The 15438-nt window shown below is 42.4% G+C and overlaps 1 protein-coding gene across 1 annotated transcript in view; it reads left to right on the top strand.

The window, feature by feature from the left end:
• The window catches only part of LOC108093108 (bifunctional heparan sulfate N-deacetylase/N-sulfotransferase), a 54624-nt gene that overhangs the window by 29079 nt on the left and 10107 nt on the right, over positions 1-15438 (top strand). Inside the window, exon 4 of the mRNA XM_017193049.1 lies at positions 9093-9302. Coding sequence (XP_017048538.1) covers positions 9093-9302 — 210 coding nt within the window. The remainder of the gene's footprint in view (positions 1-9092; positions 9303-15438) is intronic.

Raw genomic sequence — 15438 nt, 5'->3', positions numbered from 1 at the left:
CAAAGGGGATCAGCTTTCCAAGCGGATCAGATAATATTGGTTCTGCACAAGTCTAGCCTGAGATCCCGCCTGTCTGTCCTTTGCCCCCTGATTTTTCAGGCAATTTCGACGAATTTTTATTGTGCTCAAGTGGCGTCGATGGCGAAAATGCACTTCATGCCTGTTTTGTTCCGTTCTGTTCACTTTTTGTGGACCATGAATGTGGGGGAAGCGTTTTGTTGTGTGCCCTGTTTGATTGGATTTTTTGTTCATTGTCGAGTGGTTTACGAGGGAAATAGGGAGGCGAATGGTTTTCAATATGCTGCAAATTAAATTAAAACAGGTGTGTGGCTGGCCAAAAACAAAAAAAAACAAAAACGAAACCGTAAAAGCTACGTGTAAATTGAAAAAATTTGGTGTGGAAAACCCTTTTTTTCTAGTAAACGAAAAGTCATGTTGCGCGCGCGGAGATTTAAAAGCATTTTCACTCGGAATTTTGGTTAGCTCACGCGAAAACTAGCACTAAAATTTTAATGCCTTCTATGCGCTTCCCAAAGTTTTAGGACCCATTCAATTTTTAGTACCCCAAAAGTTTCACCTGGCCGCCCTAAGAACCTTTCGCAAATCATCAAGCGATTTTTCTATGGCTTTTTACGCTTGCGACAAAATAAAAAAATAAAGCGTAAAAGGAAAGTTTCATTCTGCACATTGCTATCGACAAGTTCCACTTTTGCTTGAGTTCAGTTCAACACCTTTTTGGTTGGCTTCATGCTCAAAGAAAACCCGGCAGCAGCACCCGGGGTTTCTTTTTTCGGCTTCCCGGCCATGCTCCATGACATACTCGGGAATAAAACTCATTTGGTGCTACCATTTCGCATAGGGTGAATTTCGAAGTGGTCCTCGAATGGGAAAAGTGGGCGGAAAAGCGGGAAAAATATTGCTCATAATTGTGCGCGTAACTAAAGAAGCTTTTGCTGGCTGTTCGCACTAGTTTGCAGTGTGTTCCTGTTCCCTTCTCATTTTTTTCCTGTTTTTTTTTTTTGGGTGATTATTGTGCGAGTTCAGAAATTGCTCCTTTTCGGAATGGCGGGTGTATATTAAATTTTTTCCCATGAAATTTTTAGCTTGCTGCAGTACAGCAGTTATTTCGCTCACCTGGCTGTTAGCAGTTAGCTACTTTTGCGCGCAATTATGGCTTACAAACAGTTCCAACGAACGCCGAATACCGAACCCCATTCCATTTAGCCTGCAGTCGTTGCACAAACAACCAGCGAAGTTTTTGATTACTTTCATCAAGCGTTGCCGAGAAGATTGCTCCAGGAGTTAGTTGCGTGGGAGGGTCCTTGGCATTGTTTTCTTTTTCAGTTTCCTTCCTCCATACTTTTCAACACGCTAGCCAGCACAACCGAAAGCAGCAGCAACAGCAACCAGGAAGTGCCTTGTTCTTATCCGGCCAGATAAAATGCTATTTACATTTTCCAAATGCCGGTTGATTATTAAATATTTACCCTTACCCAGGCAGGGCACTTGAAATTTAATTTACGGTCCAAGACTGTGGCAAAGTTCATTAGTTGGCTAAGTGGGTTACCATCAATCAGGACCGAAAAGGACCTGCCTCATATTGAATAGACCGAGTCCGAGTCCGAGTAATTGTATGCGACATGGGGGAGTGTGGTAAATTTTAATGAATTCAGATGGCCTGACTACATGATTGTTGCATGCTTATGGGTGAAATGCGGGCGGTGCGTTAGTTGCTGACTGAATACACATGGGAATTCGTAAGGGGTAACGTTTTGGGAAAATTCTAAAATTCGAAACACTCTCTGGCATTATTTTTAGGAACGATTTCCTCTTTCAAAGTGTTATAATTTATTTGGTTGTTTTTTCAATTTCCTTTTTAAAATATATTCAATACATTATTTACCTATATTATTTCATTTAGGCCAACCGTATATAATAATATATTCCCTAAAAACTTTAAATTCTGTTAAAACAAAATCTACTGCATTTGTTTCTAGTGCTTGAAAGTAAAAGGTTTTCGCTTAAGTTCTCTACAGTTTAAAAGTTTATTTCGTTTGTCTTTGGATAAAAAAAAAATGTTTTTTTTTTTTTTTTTTTTAAGTGCATGCCGTACTTCTTTTGAACACCCGACTGTTACGTGCAAAATGCGGAAACAAGTGACGTGCCAAGTTTAAAGCCAGCCCCTCTCCTTGATCCCAAAAGTGTGTTAGTGTGAGTGTGTGGGTGTGTAAGTGTGGGTGTGCTGGGGCGGGCGCCTGTGGGCGTGTCCTGCATCCTGGCTTTTTCTCCTCCCCGCTGCTGAGGTTGCCCCTGTGGCCATAGACGCCAGTCAGAGTCTGATGTGCGTGTTTGTTTATGCTGTCTGTCATTATTTGCACTCGCACACCGACACACTCGCACACCCACACAGAAAGCCACTGCTAGGATCACCCACACAAGCACACAAACACACATTGGCATATGCATAAATGCATTTCTTGTTCCTGGCTTCCTTTGTAGGTGCAAAACGCATTTTGACAAAATGCAAACGTACGTGATTTGCATGAGACTGAGGAGTGACTGCCAGTGGGGCAAAGAGGCAAGAAGGCGTGGCGGCATTGGGGCAAAAAGGGCGGTGAAGTGGCAAGCGGATTGGACAGCCAAAAACACCATCCTGACACGCCGGCAATAATTGATTTGTAATGCAGAAACCTGACGAAGCTCACTGCAAAAATGCACCAATTTGCATGCATTTTTAAAAATATCTAATTTCTAATTCCGCATTTGAATGAAGTGGCAGTTGCAAATTGAGTTTCATCAAATGGAATTGGATTACACAACTTTTTAGTTGCTGAATATTGTAAATCCACTTTTATGCAAATAGATCGTTTGCATAAATTGTTTATGTTTAGCAAGTTTAAGTAGTTAATTGAATGCTAAGAGTCCGTTTATTGTATTTTGATACAAAAACCAATTGTGTTTGTGCAACATAAGGTTTCAAATCCCATTTTATGAACGTGGGCGCAATAACCATTTATGTCAAGTAGAAATCTGTTCTTTCATTAAATTCCCATCGCTTTCACTTTAAATGCGGAACTGTCTGTGATTCATTTCGCTAATTTCGCTGCGTAATGCATTTATTCAGCTGTTATCCTGCGACTATGCTTTCGACTATCTGGTCGCCTGTCACGTGCAATCACAACGCCTGTCACCAAATAAACACGTATATATAAACACACACTCTGCTCCACATATACTAAAACCGATTGTTTGTGTGTGTGTGTGTGTGTGTGCTTTAGAGGGACATTATTTGCTTTGCGTGCTAAGTGCGATAAATGCAATTTGATGTTAGATGTGTTTTTTTCCGCAGGACACGGTCTGCCACACGCTGAAAACTAAAACTGGGAATATACTATACTCTCTAAAAACGTAAATGTGTCTCGATAATCAACACATAAATTACTGCTGTCGGTCGAGTAATTTGAGCGTAAACAGTGCAGTGTTTTTGTTTGCGTTGAACATGACATATACGTGATGTGATTCACATTTGCGTGCATTAATTGACTAAATATTTTAATTGAAAATGCGATTATAAACGACAAATGGCCGCAGGCCAGAGCACCGCATACATCGATTGAATGGCGGATGCACGTTGTTAAAATACGATTACATATGCGTATTTGCACAAATCCATGCGGCAAAAGAAACGTTAACGATTCGCTTTCAAGGATTCCAGGACACCCAACTCGCCATCGTTTTCCGTCCGCCGTCGAGTGCTGCGAAATGCAATAAATAATTACATTTATTTGCTTTAAATGCAATTACAAACAAACAAACAAAATGGACAAGCAGACAGACACACAGACAGACAGACCGACAGACAGAAACTGGGAGACATTGGGAGCCTTTTGCATATCCCGCGCCGTCTGGCAATTTCCCGACTTTTCCACGTTCACAGTTCATTTGGCCGAGTGTCCAGTTCAGTCCCAGCGGAGTGTCCTTTCGCCATCCTGTGTTCGCCATGCCCTGACATTTTCCCACTCATTTCCCGGCTGCAATTCAATTGAACTTGCCTTGCTTGATTTATTTAATTAACTTTTTTTTCTCCCCATTTCCCCTGCGACCCTGCGATCCCACCGCAGTCGTTGAGTCGCCGATGTCGGGGCTTTATTTCAAGTGTTTCATCGGTTCCCATTCTGCAGATTTTCATTCTCATTGTTCTTAAGTGGCTGCCTGCCGGAGAAATTCTTAATGCTCGAGTTCGAAAATATGCGAGCCGAACAAAGGGAAAATACTTGACGCACAATGGCTGTACAGTATTATTCAATTTGCCATTATAGCTTTATTCCAAAAAAAAAAAAACTTATTTCTTTACGAAATCTGCTGGTAATATATATTGGATTGGATCACGAGACAATTTACATTTTATTTGAACAATACCTTTAATAATCAAGTGTCTAACCTTATTAATACTATTTCACAGTAGAACTTCCACTTTTCAGAAAATGGATTGTTACAATAGATAAATTCTTTCTCTCCAATCCAGAATGACAAATAATACGAAAAAACCATTCATTTTTGTAGCATTTCCTGTGGGTGCTCAAACCACAATGACATTGCTATATTGTAGAATCTGCTTTTGTAGTCTAACCCCAAAGTAAACGTTTTCCCTGCACTCCAGTTTAATTTACTCTGGCTGTGACATTGACAGGCTTCGACCACAAATCGCCAGCGATATTTCTGGCCAAAAGCTGCGCTTGGTTTACTCAGCCAGCTCATTTCGCTGGCTCGTGTCTCTTTGCTTTTACCATTTTTGTTTAAGTGGCCGCTTTGTCTCCTTTTCCCCCAGTTAGTTTGCTTTTCGCATTTGCCCAGCACTCGTCCTTTTTGTTTGCCATATTCATTTTCCTTCTTTTTTTTTTTTGGGAGGAACTAAATATTTTTTACGTCCCTTCTCTGTCCTCTCAGATATCCTTTTTATACCCCCATGCACACACATATCCTTGTGCTAGATTCGCATTTTATTATGCATTTGCTGCGGCGGCCGGGGCTGTCCCGTTTTTTGGTTTTCGTTTCGGTGAGAATCTGCATTACGTATGCGCCCCGTTGGTCGCGCTTCTCCGTTTTGCGGCTGCTGCATTTGCTACTTTGCAAATTTATTACAAATTTTTACATACGATTTATTGTCTGCGCGCTGCTTGGCCAGCAACTCGGAGTCATATTCTCTGGGCCCTCCTATTGTTACGAGGGAAAGGCTTTAAAGTCCCGAGCGTTACGTATACGTATACGTATTCGTTCGTATAAACTGAAATGTATGCGCTCACGGATTCAATAAAACCGCCCCGCGTCATGTCTTTCGTCTTGACTAATAAGCCTTGGCCACGCTCATGGCCGTAAGCCTTCTCGTCCGCTGTGCATTTCCCCTCGGTTTTTCATCCGTTTCCCCCGCCCCTCCCCCTCAGTTTTTGCCCACTTTTCTCCCCAGCTTCGTTGACAGCGCAACATTTGCAAGAGAGAGCAGCGAGCTGCTTGCCAAGTTTGTTGCACGCCCGCATAAATAACACGTCGCAAATGCATAAACTGACTTTTTGTTGCCTAATTTATGCAGCACAAAAGACGAAACTGCGGCCCTTCGACCCCGACCCGCCTTCTCTTTTTTTTTTTTTTTTTTGACCCCGCCCACCGCCTCTTCGGCAACGGAAACGGAAATTTTGTGCTGTGCACAAATAAATCAGCGAACTCGGAGGCCAGGCCAAAACAGAACAGGTTGCACGAAATGCAAACGAGAGGGCTGAGCAAGCAGCAGGAATTTCTTCATCGTGCCGCAGGACTCGGGGCATCAGGAGTCGCCCAAAGTTTTCTCCCTCACTGATCAACTATGAAAACGTCCTGTAACGGTTGCGAAAAGTACGAAATATTTACTTTACTAAAGAAATGAGATGAATAGCGGTGCCTAAAAGAAATAATAATCGATCTAGGGGAAACTGACATAAAAGATATAAGAGCACAGTTGAATGTGAAAAATAATTTTTGTTCTCTCTGGTTAGTTTGATTTTGTTTTACTGTAGCTCAAACTGCTAATGTGCGTTCTACAGGCTTATATTTCATAGCTTGTACTACCTATTAATAGTGTTATGAATAGCAAGTATTTTATTGAAAAAGTTTTCCTACAACCGGCTGTCAGTTCATTCAGAATTTATGGCTGATTAACACACCAGGGGAAAAGTTATAATGGCAGCTATACAAAATATTATGGATAAGAAAACTTCAATTAGGAAGTTAATAAATTAAGTAGAATTTCTGTTATTAATTTACAAAAAGATATCTTATGAGCCTTGTTCGTTAAAACAAAACAACAATCAAAAGTGCTAACCATAAATGAAATCTTGTTCACCATTTACAAACAGAATTGGTTTAATTAAAACAGCATTCTATACTTTAAACCAAAACCAAACTAATTGCGTTGGAATGCACTAGAAGGGAATGTAAAAGTTGAAATCGGAGGCAGTAAGCAACTTTTCCCCAGCTCACGTACAAAGTGGAGTTAAATTACGTTTTAGTTTCCGTTCAGGGGCCACGTTCTAGGTGTTCCCCCCGAAAATATTTCGTTAACTCGCACAAATTTCATATAAATTTGACATGCTCTTTGAAACTGAACTAAAACTCGTAAGTTTTATATTTATTACTAATGTTTTGATTTACCGGCTACTCTCGCATTATTCCCTGCACTTTTTCCCATGTTTCTAGGGCATTTGGGGTAGTAGAAAAAGAAGGAAAAGCACAACTTTCCTTTCTGATTTTTCGGTGGACCTGCCTGTTTTATGTGAACGTGTTCGGTCGTTCGTGTGTAGTTGTGTACATGCATACGTTTGCTATCTAAATATTTTGTTTTGGCAGTGCAAAAGTTTTGCCAGCCTGCCAGGATCTGGGATCCGTGCCGCCCACACGGCCGGCCTTTTCCTCCATTTTTGTAATGCAAAAAGTATTTACATTTTGCAAGGCAGCCAGGTGGGTCCTGCATGCATGTCCTGTAGCCGTAGCTGTAGCTACGGTACCTTTTGCAGATTTCGAGGGCTTGGCCTAATAGGTTTTTGTTAATTTTGGGGATTTCACTTGAAAGGCGCTCAGCAAAAGGATTTTACACATGTTGCCGCTTTTACCTAAGCGCTTTCACTGCCGCTTGGTTTTGTTATTATTATTTTCCTTCCTGTTGCAATGGACTGCCCGAAGACTTGCCTTGCCAAAGGTTACACGGAAGCTACAAGGATATGTGGAAATTGCATAAGCTTTATAATAAAGCGCTCCACTCGATGCCGAGGATAAAACACACAGAAAATGGGGTTCGGGGCAGCGGAGGTATGATAAAATCTAAATAGAAAAGTTGCCCAGGTCAAAGGTGATTTCCAGGTAGTTTTAGGGCACAAACTTTTCCACTCCTATGAGAAAAGTTCTGACCCACACAGCGACAGCCAAAAGGAGAGTTGAGACTCACAAACTTACATTAGACAGCTCAGTTTTCAGCTCGTTGTTGGTTTGTTAATGAGCCGCATTGTTGCCTTTTAAGGAGGAGGAGGAGGAGAAGGAGCATAAGGACTCGGGAACACCATGCAAATGAAGATATGTGAGACAGGCCTTGGGGTTGAGATACTGAGGGAACGCACTGTGCTGAAAATACTTATCTGTTTTTATAACACGAAAAAATAAAGTAAAAGAGAAAAAAACTTGTTTGGCATTGCAACATGCTTTCAGACATGCGTACATAATAAATTTAATTTTTAACGCTGCTCACTTCGTTTATAAAGTAATTATGGGTTACACTTTATCACGAAATAAAGGAGCGTATAAACACATGAAATTATGTTAAACCAAATTTATTAACCAGGTGCTCAAAAATTGACGTGCTTGTTTATCGCATTATCAGAGGTAGTAAAATTGAGGTAATGAAGCTTATTTAAATATACAGGCGAAAAAAAACAACAAAGAAAAAAGTAGGTAAAATGTTTAATTACATTTGAAATAATATTATGCACTAGATAAACAGACATAAATACCAAGAAAATGAAGTTTGTTAAGAAACATACCCCAATTGAGATAACAGATCTCAAAAGTTTTTTTTTTACGGTGTGTTATCACAATAGCGGTATGGAAAGACAGTTGGCGGTTGGCTTTTATCTTGTGGCAGCCAACAGGCACCGGCAAAACGCAACATCGAGCCAGCGCTAACGACAACCGCCAACGATGTTTGCATATTACGCATACGCAGCGTTGTCGCGTATCTCAATTTGGCTGCCACTGCCACTGTTCCCCTGCTACTTCAGTTTCGGCTCCAAACATGCGGTGTTGTGTCACAGCTTCTCCCTATTTTTCGCAAAATCCCCGCCGGCAGTCACTCGACAAAAGCAAATACAATAAATGAACGCCGCCAGCGACTCATCGTCATCGTCTTCAACTGGAGCGGAAGAACAGCTCTCCACTGGCAAGTTTGCCGCCTCTTGCTTTGCTTATCTACCCTCCGCTCCAACAAAATGTTGCATTTCGGTGCTTTGTGTGCAGCTTGCCATTTTATTATTTCCAGCATATTTTTTTATGCATGAGTTTTCCCTCTGACAGCTGCAAAAGTCAACGTCTGCTTCTTTACATCCTTTAATTGCTTTGGTAAATGCTTAAATATTTGAGCTTCGGAAAGGGGATTTCGGTTTGTTCAAACAGGTAACAAAACAAAGGGAAGCAGTAAGCTTGAAGTTTGCTTTGAGGGATCTTAGCAAAGGGTTAAAAAGCAGAAAAAATATTCATGGATTTAAGGGGATTACAAAAAGTTTTTATTTATTTTGTAGCAAAGTTTTAAATAAATACGTTTGTATTTGTCTACAAATGAATTCCGTTTGTTCTCAACTGCAGATTTTATTCATTTGGTTTGACATATTTGCAATACTAATTTTTAAGGGCTACAAATTTCCTCATTGTAATTCTTCTACAAACATTTCTAGAAAATGTGTGCAGCGAAGAATAAACTTGCATGCCATATTTTTCCATTACCAAGCTGTGATTTTATGTACAATTTCTTCCTTTTAAATAACCATAACTTATGTATAAAATATTTATATATTTTTCAGTCTCATCCAACGCGACACACATCCCGCTCCCATCATCAACTGCCGCATGATCAACTCGGGCGGCAAGCACATCCGAGATGCTTCCCCCGCGCCCGATCACCGGTCGGAGGCTCGGTTACGAATCGATCCGAAAGTCCTTGTTTTTGTGGAAACCACATATTCCGGCCTGGGCAGGGACATTGCCGAGCTGCTCGTCTACAATCGGATCAAGTAAGTTTCACAGGCCAAAAGAGAAATCATAGACAATTAGCTCTGGCAAATTTGCATAATTGCAAAGGCAGCGATGCGGCGATAATTATTACACTCAAAGTAACTGGGAAACGGAAGTGGCAGCGTAACCAACACCACGTTGCACGCACACACACAGATGCACACAAAGAAAGACACACACACAGACACAGAGAGATACAGAAGGGGAAATGAATGGCGAGTGGCAAGTGGGGTCCTCCGGACTCTGGACTCCGGAATGCTCTACTTTCGTCTGTTCCGTCCGTTTCCTTTGCTGCTGCAGGACCCGGCCATTGTCAATGTTGACCCAATTTGGGTAGTTGGCCATAAAAAGGCAGGTTATGAAATTAATGCCAAGCTATGCAGCTTCTCCGCTCGCTCCCGCTCGTTCTCTGTCTGTGTGTCTGAGTCTGTCTCTCCATTGGGGAGGAGCTCCTCCTGCTCCTCGAGCTCTTCGCTGCTGCGGGCAACCAGCAACCAGCAAAGCATTCCAGTTTAATTGGCAACTTATGCTTTTGTGGTCGAGTGGCCTGCCAAACGGCGCTGCCGTTGCCACCGCTGCCGCATCTCGCATCCCGAGCATCCTTGCTGGGGCATCCACATCCATCCAGCACATCCATCTGGGCCAGCTCAGGCGGAAGTCTCGTTTTCTCTGGCCAATGTCTCACCTGCCCCGTTCGTTACCTTCCTTCCTTCCAACCGAATCGGCTCACATGGCTCCGCTGGCCAAGTCAGCAGTTTTCACCCCTCTTTTGCCACCTTTCCCCGCTTTCCCTGGAACTCCCCCTCCTGTTCAGCCTTCAGCTGTCAGCCGACTAAGTGCTGAACTTCAAGGAGGAGTTGCGTCCCTTCGGGATGACTGTAAGCCATAAACACACAGAGTCTGGCTGCAATGTTGCATAATTCGAGGGGATTTTAAAATGTTAGATGTCCACAATTCAGTTGGGTTTGGGTTGAAAAAGGTATTAGGGCTTTAGAAATGCTCCAGGTTTGAATTTAATTAACCAATTTCGATAGGATATAAAATATAAATTCATAAATGGGGATATTTTATAGCCTCAAGCTCTTTACAAATTTGAGAACGTAGTATACATTTCATTTGTATAATATGTATATAGCTTACGTTGCGAAATCAATATTTAAAAATAACTGTTTTAAAAGCAACTTATCAACTTACAAACCAACTTGACTTTTCAACCTTTTCCGTGATTATAAACCATTTAATTTCCCATTCCCCAAGGGTATTTCGAATTCCCTATTTTCCGGCTCCCCTTTCGTTGCCTACTTTCTGGCGCACAAAGAGTTATTCTTTCCTTGGCCATGCCTTTGTAATTCTCCTGTCGGCTTGCCTGTGTGTGTGTGGGTGGGTGGTTGTCCTGTTCTGTGTAGGTGTGAGCCTGTGTCGAGACCGCCCAATTGGTTAACCGCAGTGACCGCAGGATGTGCAGCCTCCTGCGAATAACCGCAATTATTATACCAGCTGCACTTTGCCACCGGGTGGGCGTGGCAAACTTTTCAATACGATTTTTATTTTTATACAACTTTTTACTTCACACTCTTTTTGAAATGCACGACACACGAGTACATGTTTGTGAATTGTGTAAATTGCGGTTGTAGCCGCAGGGCAAGAAGAATGGTTTTGTGAAGAGCGGGAAAAGCAAGCCTGTGCTGCCTCCAAAAGTCAAAGGGCAAAAATTTCAATTTGCCGCAGCTTCTGTTGATGTTCCTTGGACTCCTTGCGCCTTCCCTTTGGCCTTTGTGTTGTATAATTAAATTTTGTCGTTATGGCAGAGGGCAAACTAGCTGCTTCTCCAGCTTCTCCATCGCAATTCGGCTAAGACTGCTTCAACGGCAGCAGACAAGTGCTTCAACTTTAATGAGATTTCAAGTACAAATAGCAACAGCAATGGCATTCAGTCGGTCGGAGAATCAGTCCCCTTGATTCCACACCCAACTGCAAACAAGTTGAGTAATGCCAGCCATTGTCTCCCGCGCAGTAACCAAATATGCAGGGGAATCGCTCTCATGACCTAATCAACTTGGCCATATGAGCCACGCAGTATCTGCTGGGTGGGCGGGTCCTTGATCCTGCCATTACTCCCGCTGCTTATCAATGACTTCATTAGTGTACTCTTCAGTGACTAGAATGTTGTTGCTGTTGCTGTTGCTGTTACTGCTGCTGCTGCAGATTCCAGTGCTGCTTGCTCGGGTTTTCGGGTACTCCAAACTTTGCCCGATGCCGAGAGCAGGGAGCAACAAATTTCATTAACATTACCATCTCATTATTGCTGATGACTTTTGTGAGCGAGTTGAAGTGTGTGCATATCACAGAATCGAAAAGAGGAGAGATGAGCAAACAGAACTCAAAATAGATGCTTGCCAAAGTTAGATCTTTAAGTTAAACACGAATATGTTGGTGTTTTAAAAGCTGTGGAAATAATTAAATCGTTTAAAGCTATAAAAGACTATAACTCGTATATTTAGAGTGTTTTCCAAACTAAAACCATATAGTAAATAGTTGAGAATATCTATAGTACATATTTTAAACTTTTTTGCTCTATCCAATTACTTTACCCTAATTAGTAGCATCATTGCGTTAACAGAAAACTTTTTAATGGTTTCTGTGCATAGGTGACTCTTAATTGCTGTCAGTTACGACTCGCAACATTTCTCGCTGTGCAAAGGGGGCAGCCTGATTGCTCCGGCATGGAATATAGTTTAAGTTTGTTGCAATGCCCGAAGCTCTGCAGCTGAACATCACGACCAATGCCACAAAGGCCGAGTAAAGGGTACAGGGTTCGTGCAGAGTGCAGAGCACTGAGGCCCAGGCAATCAAAGTTGTCGCTGGTGCCATGGCAGCCATTATTGAAATGCGTCCCTGGGAACGAAAGGATATCTGCGTGTGCGTGTGTGCGTGGACGGAACGCAGGTGCATTCCTTGAATGTGTGTGTGTGTGTGTACCTTCTATCTATCCCATGGAAGATGGCAATCCTAGAACTCGCTTTTCCCATTATCAATTATTTATGAACCGAAGCGACGCTGCTCATTGCTCCCAAGTTGCCACTCAATTAGTCATGAAAAATTCACCCGGTGACTTTCCAAGTGTCGCACTTGACGTATGCGTAATGCCGTGCGCCGAGCGAAACCCGAAGGGAGAGCTACCTTAAATTTATTCAATATTTGCCAGCGGCTCCTCTGCATTTTAAGTAGGTGGAATATCTGAGATTTGCCATCTTACCATTGGACTTGGGCCACAGCTTTTCTCGCTTTGTTATCGCTGCCCTTTTAGACGCTCCAATTAGCCTGGCCAATTGATTGATTGCCAGCTTTCGGTGTGCTTTTCCCTCGTCCTTTTTTCCGGAAAACTGGCTTCCGTTGTACATACAAATTTTCTGGCCAAAAGGCGCGCGCGCCAGCAAGTATGCAAAGTTTTTCGGGGAAAGTTTTTGCGCCCGGATTGCCGTCATTTGTGAGCTGCTGGCCAGCCTCCAAAAAAGAGGTCCTGGCGGAGGCAAGTTTTCTTCCTCTAATGCGCCGTGAAATTCTAATGAAATTTTCCGAGGTAATTACGCGGCCCAGAAGACATCGCCTCAATGGTTCTCTATAGTCTGCCATCGTTTATTAAATTGCCATTTATAATGTGCGTGTGTATATGCATGTAATAGCTACTTAACCTTATTTTCAATTTTTGATTCGGCTTCAGTCAGCGGAGGTTAAGGAAGCCAATTCGGGCGGCTGGCTGAAGTCAAGTCAGCGTGCGGAAGTCATCAGCAGCCTTGTTATCATTTGAACCACAGCCCCACCATCTCTTTTCCCTCCAAAAAACCACGACCCCCTGATGGGCATGTGGGTGGGTCTCTCTCTGTGTGTGTGTGTGTTTGTGTGTGAATAATGTAGCATGGTTTTGTGGTGGCTCAGCCCAAAAACTGCGCTCATCCTCTCGCTTATTCCGGGGCGCTGATTGCGCCACTGGGAGCCCGAACTTTTTAAAACGCGAAATGGCAAAAGGCGAATAACGAACACCGAAACCGTCCGCTTCTCTCCTCAACCGACGTCAATTCGCGCAGACACATGGCAAGCGCCATAAACAGCCACCACAATTGGAAGCTTGCCATGTTGGCTAGGACTTGGCTAAAGGACTTTCCCCCCCCCTCCCCTTTTCCCTTTCCTTTCCTTTCCCGGCTTTCCCGGTTTCCTGGGGCTTGCTGGCTCTTCTCCTAGTCGCTGCTCCTGCTGCTGGCTCCACATTTTTTCCCCACTGCTGGCTCGTCATAATCACACCCTTTTCGCCAATGTTTACTTTAATAATGTCGCGGAAAATTTTTATTTTCAATTTTTCACAAGTCAATGGAGTTTAACCAGCCACCAGGCAGCAGACTATCTGCCGTGCCACAGTGGAAATCAATGGGTTGTAAAATTATATAATTTGACAGGGCTTGTCAACTTGATAAATATGAAGTACTAGATTTATAGGGGCTTAATGTCAAATGCTGTGAATATTTAATGTTTAGAATAAGAAATTATAAGAGTACACTCTACCGATTAATAAAATTCTTCAGAATTAAATTTAATTACTCCGCAATTTATGTTTTATCTTACAAATGCTGCCAATCATTTGGCCTAGTTATCAATCTCAAATCATACTCGCGTTTTAATAAACAAACTGACTGACAAGTGAAGACTTCAAATTCCATTTCCTTTCTAATTAAAAATTCCGAAAATGTATTCCACAGAACTGAATTGGATAAATACAGAAGTTTGTGTGGGTCGCTCGCGGCGGCAGAAAGTTGCTTTTAAAAATTGAACATTCCATTTCATTTGCAATTAAAAATTCCACAAATCCGAATTCAATTTTATAAGAATCGTTTCATTAAGATTTCATAGAAATGTTTTCCACTGTTTAGGCCACGACAATGGCCATACAATATAGTCGACATACATACCATACATACATATATGCAGCCATATGTGTATGGTCTTTATACTTTTCCCTTGTGTTTGTGCAGAAAATAGAAGAGGAGGGGAGGGGGTGAAAATAAAAATAAAAAAAATATTTTTGCTCTAGCGCTTGGCACGTGACGCGGCAGTTCGAGTTTGTTGGCTGCTGTGCACAGAGATTGTTCCGCAACCTTTAACCCCCTGAACCGCCGAGCCTGAGAGCCCGCCCACCGAAACCCCCTCGAAATCCCCCTCAAAACCCCCCCTGAAACCCCAATCACCCCACGCTCATGTTTTGTGTGACAAGTTGGCTTTTTGGTTGTTGTTCTTGTTGTTATACCATCGCTTGTTGTTATACCATCGCTTCTCTTCTCATTCTTTTTTTCTCAACAAATTGGTTATTTTATTGAATTACTCAAGCAGCAGGAGGCTTCCCCCGACTTTCCTCGACTTTCCGTCGTCTGGCTTGCGTGATTATATTGGCCTAAACAGGAGGGGCGGAATGGGGAATGGGGTAGCTCACAAGTCGCGACTTTAAGGACATTGCCTTTGCGTGTCTCCTGCTCTCCATTTTCCCCCCATTTCTTTTCTATTTCTCTCTGTGTGTGTGTGTGTGTGTGGAACTTAAGTAGTTTCGCCGCGTATAATAAATTTTCTAGTTTAAACTCATTTATTGCCCTCGTCGAAAGGATGAAAGAATGGATTGCGGGCTGAGTGGGCGGGCCTAACGATTCCGGATCCTCCCAGCCGATGCTATATAATGGCCATTTGTTGTATAATTTTCACATTGTTTAGTGTCCCGAGCCAGAAGTAACTTCCGCCTCTCAAGCACACAGTCGCCTCTCGAGGGTTTTTATTTATGATATATAGATTACTCAGCGCGAGTTGCTAAAGTACGGAGCGAAGTGCTTTTACCACGGGGTAAATACTTCCCATTTCAAGTGACTGCCGGGGGGTGGGGTTAATTACGCTTGAAAATTATAGGCCACGGGGAAAATGGCTTAATACACGAGGCATTAAATTGAGAATTGGAGCCGAGTGTAGGAGGAACTTTAACCCATTATTATTAGTCAAATCGTAAATCTGGGTTGGATATTTGAATATGCAGTAATTAATCCACAATTTGGTATGAGCTATTAATATGCATTATGCACGTTTTGTAATTGTCAATCAGGATAA

This window comes from Drosophila ficusphila, unplaced genomic scaffold (genome assembly GCF_018152265.1).
Source record: "Drosophila ficusphila isolate 14025-0441.05 unplaced genomic scaffold, ASM1815226v1 contig_106, whole genome shotgun sequence".
Taxonomy (NCBI): domain Eukaryota; kingdom Metazoa; phylum Arthropoda; class Insecta; order Diptera; family Drosophilidae; genus Drosophila; species Drosophila ficusphila.
Note: the sequence above shows the minus strand (reverse complement) of the source record. Positions and strands in the feature narration are given on the sequence as shown.